Below are 5,597 nucleotides of genomic sequence, written 5' to 3' on the forward strand. Positions count from 1 at the left end.
AAAAATAATACATGATTATAATTTAACATGAATGAAAGTACTCACATTTTATTGAAGTGTTGTTGTTGAAGCATTTTTCCTTGAAGCGGTTTTTCTTTTTCTACTTAGTGTTTCAACACTTGACTTCAATCTGTTAGTTCTTGGTCGGCCTTTACGCTTCACCGCAACGGGACTGTGAACAAGTACATCACTACTTCCACATGCGGGGTACAATGGAGTATTGGTCATGGGATTGTCATACCTCAGTTGTCCTCCCTCAATTATTATGTTATTTCTTAATGATGAAGTGACTCCAAACTTTTTACCAAGACAATTCAATTCTTTTTCCAATTATGAGATGCAAATTCAGATTCACATGCAGCCTCAGCTATTTCATAGAACCACTTACACAATGATTGGTATCTTTGCATCTTGGGTTCTTGATTCAAAGAACTGTAAGCTGCTCTAATCAGTGTGTGCTTTCTTCGGATATTTTTGCTGCAACGGTGGAGAACATATTTAGAGGGGACATTTTGTAAATCTTCCTGACCGAGAACGAATAGGCAATGCCGACAAATAATACCTCTAAACTCAAAGAGTAGGCAAGAGCAACTTGTATCATTTGTAAGAGGATCAAATTCAACATGGTAATATTTGGCGGTAGATTTTCCATCCCACATGCACTCTTCTTCGATGGTGTACTTGTTAGAAATACAGTCCTTCACTGTGTCTTTGAAGAAACAATTCATCCTGGACTGAAACTTAATTTGTACTTCCTCAAATTTTGCATGTGTGTACTCAACTTGAAATTGTCTTTCAATAGGTGATTGAGACCCACATGCAACTGTGGTATTGAAGGAATAGAAGTCGGCTTCTATTTCTTTTTGGGCTTTGAATTTAAGAACATTATCGTACTGAACCACAAATTGTAGAAGTGTCGTACTGGAATTGATGAATCCATCAAAGAATGCATTCATTCACTCACTTCTCTGAGTTGTGGACATACCAGCCCAAAAATGATTCTTGAAGTAGCAAGGCACCCACTTATGTCTCTCATCGTACAAATTACATAACCATTCATTATTTTCTAAGTTATGTTTTCTAAGTAGTTCTTTCCAACCAATTTCAAAGTCTACTGTAGAACAGCAGTCATAGACAAGCACTTTGATATCACTCTAGATACCAACATAATTTTTATACCCTTGCAATTTTTCAGGTATCTTTTTATTATGTGCCACAAACACCACTTATGCTTTGTTGTGGGCATTACTTCTTCAATTGCATTAGCCATGGCCCTACATTGGTCAGTTAGAATACTGTCTGGTCCCTTGTTGCCCATTCATCTTAACCAACTTTGGAATAACCACACAAATGACCTAGTGTCCTTTGATGAGAGTAATCCACAACCAAGTAGGATGGATTGTCCATGATGGTTTACTCCCACAAATGGAGCAAATGGCATATCAAATTTGTTTGTTAAATAAGTGGTATCAAAAGACATCACATCACCGAATTCCTCACAAGCAGCTCGGCTTTTAGCGTCCGCCCAAAATACACTAGTAATTTTATTTCCTTCATCCATTTCTTGGTCATAGAAGAAATCATTATTAAGGTCTCTCATTTTTGAAAAAGTGACGTAGCAGCGCTTGACCATCCCCCTCCTTACAAACTGACCTTCTATGTTGACCAATGAAGTTCCTAGCATCTCTCTCCATAAATTGCATATTTTCATATCCACCAGCTTCACCAACCATGCTAAGGAAACTCTTGTTAATATGTACACCGGCTTCATCATTAACTTCCAATGTGTGCTTCGCATGCATGTTCAATTTTCTATTGGCACGGAATAGATTGGAGGTTTGTGAACAAAGCTCATGACTGTGCTCTACAGCTACAGTCCTTACAACCCATTTGTCATCTTTTCGAGCAATTGTTATTCCAGCACGGCATTGATTAGTCTGACTAGGCAGAGTTTTCACTTCTGGACGAATGTTAGAAACATATTTACCTTCCCTTGAACATACCAATCTCAAGTAGTACACTTCGTTATTGTCGTCCTTTTTAGAAGTTATTGTTCCAACACCAAAACCACATCTTTTTCCATAGTCAGAATAAAATTTCTTTGCTTCTTGCATAGTGTCAAAACACATGTTCAAAGTAGGAACCAACTCCAAACAACTATCATCTACGGTATTAAATTCCTCATTGCTTTCACCAACCACAATCATGTTCTCTGGACAACTGTGCATCCCTTTAATGTATTACCTGACAATATGGCTTAATAAATAAATAATTATAAAAACGAATACAAAAAAGATGATAAATATATCAAGCAACCTGTAACAAATGGTTCCACTAATACAATGAACAAAATGGAAGGAATAAAAAATTTATTAATGGAACTTATATCCAGGTAAACTTATAGTTGAAGGCCTTCAATGAATTTACTCCTCGTTTAATGTTGTTGTTGTGCTTCTGACCAACGATCAACAACCAAACAATGCCTTTAAAAGCTTCTTTAATGCAGATGAAAGAAATAGTCATGAAAGTGGACGTCCAGTGAGAAGAAGCACAATTAATGCAAAAGTTGAAAGTTTGAAAGTTGAATGGTTTAATGTAGAAGCAATTAATCCAAAGAAGATAAAGCACAACAAATGAACACTACGGATTATTGTGTTTAAGGAAGGATGGAGCATTTAATGAATGTCATAAATTAAGTAAGGAAAAGGTGCCAATACGTGGAGTGTTGAAGTAACTTAAAATTTCCCCACATTAAATGCATTTTTCATTAAGAAAGCTAACAACTAATGTCTATTGCATGGGGGAATGTGAAAAAGTGATCTGAAAAATACTTTTCATGATACCTCCTTCATTAAATGCATGATAAAGGTGAAGAAGGAAAACGAAAATGTTATGATAGTAGGTAAATATATAAATTAATATTAACTTTTTCTTAAGCCTTCAATAGTCATATCAATAATAAATTAATGTTAAATTATTATTTAAAAAAAAAGTTAATAGTCTCCTTTTTTTGGTCTTTATATATGAACAAACTTTATGCTGTAGGAAGTCACTCTCAATTTCATTCCACAAAACTTGTTCGAAGTAATGTGTATTCCTAACACGCTTGCATTTTCTTACTTCATATCTTTTGTTAAAAATATTTATTCTTCTTTCAGATACAAAGACCATGGATGCTTGGGAAGGTCTTGATTTTGACGAGGACGTCCTTCAATCGTTCTTGAAGAAATGTGATAGTTCATCATTATTGATTCCTAGTCCGGCTAGCAATGTGCAGGCAATAATTATGAATAGGATAAGTGATGACCCACGTACCACCCAACAATTTACTCAGGAAGTTGCTCAAGCAACATATGAAGAGATTTCAATTTCAATGCTTGGAAATGGGTTGAGATGTACATCAAACACCATGGTCAGTAATTCTATAAACTTTGTCATTGTAATTTTATTTTTAAATGTTATTAAAAGAGTCAAATGCGGATCTTGTGAAAGATGGAGATATTAATAACGTCAATCACCTAGATACAGCAAAATCAGTGTCAGTGCTGCCACTTGTTGTTTGTATTGTTAAGGAGTGTAACCCCAATGGTCTGGGAGATATGCAACTAACTTTGAAGGTAATAATTAACCATAACATATACTTTGGTTCTTTACCTTAATGTAATGTGACATTTACTGTAACCAGGACCCTACTACGACTATGAAGGCGTCCTTACATAGGAAAGTTCTTCAAGATCCAAATTTTGGTCCACATATCGGTCTTGGTTCCGTTTTGATACTTAACCTTGTAACCCATCTTATTCATAGTTCTATTTATATTCGATAACTTTTGGTATTATTACTCATATTATTTGCTTCTTTTCATTTAGGTTCGTTCATTCAGTGCATTTCTCCCAACCTATTACATTAACATAGTGCTTCGAAATGTAGTGAAAGTATTTCCCAGTGACATATGTCCTCCAACAAAGGAACTCGTGATGGAAACATGCAAACCAGTGATTCGACCCTTTCTACTGGAAGAACCAAACATGGCTGAGATTATGCGAAAATTGAGAAATCCACATCAACAACCATCTACATCGAAAGTACCAGAAACCAACAATGAACAAAACTCTAACGCGATGTAATAATATTATGTTGACATATAATTGGATGTTTACTTTCTTTTGCAGGTGACTTTGAATCATTTAAGGATTACTATACTAATGTTAACTAAAACTCCTACTTTTATTTAGGATGACTGTAATATTTATTGGGATCACTTTATCATCGTTCATGATGATTGCTTCATTTTGTATTCAAATGGTACTATGGTATCAATGTACACACCATGGAGAAATGAATATGACAAAAATGTTGACGTGTTGTACTAAATTTGGTATCTTTATGTCGTACCCTATTCCAAGAAACCCCTTACAAGTACTGGGTGATAAGAGTCAACCTCTAATCACAACAAGCACCCTTTAATTCTAACCAACTAAGGACAAAGCACGGACTGGGAGCCCCACCACCAAAACTAGGGAGCAACTATGAACTTTCAGTACAGATTCGTAATTATGCTACTGTAAGCGATTAAAGCCTGTCTGTAAGCGATTACACAGGCCCATAAGTCACAACCTGAGTGTTCCTAACAGCACCAGCTTTGGACTGGGAGAACCTCCACCAAAACAAGGGAGCAGTGTTGCACTTTCAATACAGAATCCTAATTATGTTATTGTAACCGATTACAGCATGTCTGTAAGCGGTTACACAGGCACAAAAGTCACAACCTGAGCGTTCCTCCCAGCACCAGCTTGGCTGAAATGCTAACCTCCTAAGTATGTGCCCAACCCTATTCCAACAAACCCCTTACAACTACTGGGTCATAAGAGTCAACCTCTAATCACAACAAGCACCCTTTAATTCTAACCAACTAAGGACAAAGCACGGACTTGGGAGCCCCACGACCAAAACTAGGGAGCAACTATGAACTTTCAGTACAGATTCCTAATTATGCTACTGTAAGCGATTACAGTCTGTCTGTAAGCGATTACACAGGCCCATAAGTCACAACCTGAGTGTTCTTAACTGCACCAGCTTTGGACCGAGGAGCGCCTCCCACAAAACAAGGGAGCAGCGTTGCACTTTCAATACAGATTCCTAATTATGCTATTGTAACCGATTACAACCTATCGGTAAGTGATGAGTCGTTATTTCTTGACTATATTTGGTTTATTGCACTCAAATAAATCAGGGAATTGTGTTTAATTGTCCGTTATTTCCCCATTTGTCCTAATTGTGCTTAATTTGGTCGGAAATTCATATTTTCATTAATTTGGATTTTCTGAGCTAATTAATTGCATGTTTAATTGCAGGGAAAATATTGGAGACATATTTTGGAGCATTAGGAGGTGGCATGGACATTCAAGATTTAATATTTAGTCATTGCAAATTTAATTAAAATTGTAATCTAGTTGATTAAGAACTTTATTTAAGCTTTTGGTGCGTTGGGCCCATGTGGGCAAATTCTATGTTAGGCCCAAACTTTGAGGGACATGTGGCACTTAACCTAGGGTTTCTTAGAGGTGGTCCCCACCATTTTTGAGTGGTTTTGGACA

The 5,597-nt window shown here is 36.4% G+C and overlaps 1 protein-coding gene across 1 annotated transcript; it reads right to left on the reverse strand.

Moving 5' to 3' along the window:
* Positions 1-314: 314 nt before the first annotated feature.
* On the reverse strand, positions 315-2,207 carry LOC106770263 (protein FAR-RED IMPAIRED RESPONSE 1-like). Its single transcript, XM_014656078.1, has 2 exons — positions 1,654-2,207; positions 315-921 (listed from the first exon to the last, which is right to left on the reverse strand). Exons 1-2 carry the CDS (start codon positions 2,205-2,207, stop codon positions 315-317), a joined length of 1,161 nt encoding a protein of 386 aa, XP_014511564.1.
* Between the last annotated feature and the right edge of the window lie 3,390 nt (positions 2,208-5,597).

The sequence above is a fragment of the Vigna radiata genome, chromosome 8 (genome assembly GCF_000741045.1).
Source record: "Vigna radiata var. radiata cultivar VC1973A chromosome 8, Vradiata_ver6, whole genome shotgun sequence".
NCBI lineage: Eukaryota > Viridiplantae > Streptophyta > Magnoliopsida > Fabales > Fabaceae > Vigna > Vigna radiata.

Excerpts from the sequence above, each read along its gene's own strand:
- LOC106770263 (XM_014656078.1), bottom strand. The coding sequence starts at position 2,207 with ATGATTGTGGTTGGTGAAAGCAATGAGGAATTTAATACCGTAGATGAT. Across the intron at positions 922-1,653 it reads TTCATTGGTCAACATAGAAG|TACGACACTTCTACAATTTG; the intron begins GTCAGTTTGTAA and ends CATCAATTCCAG.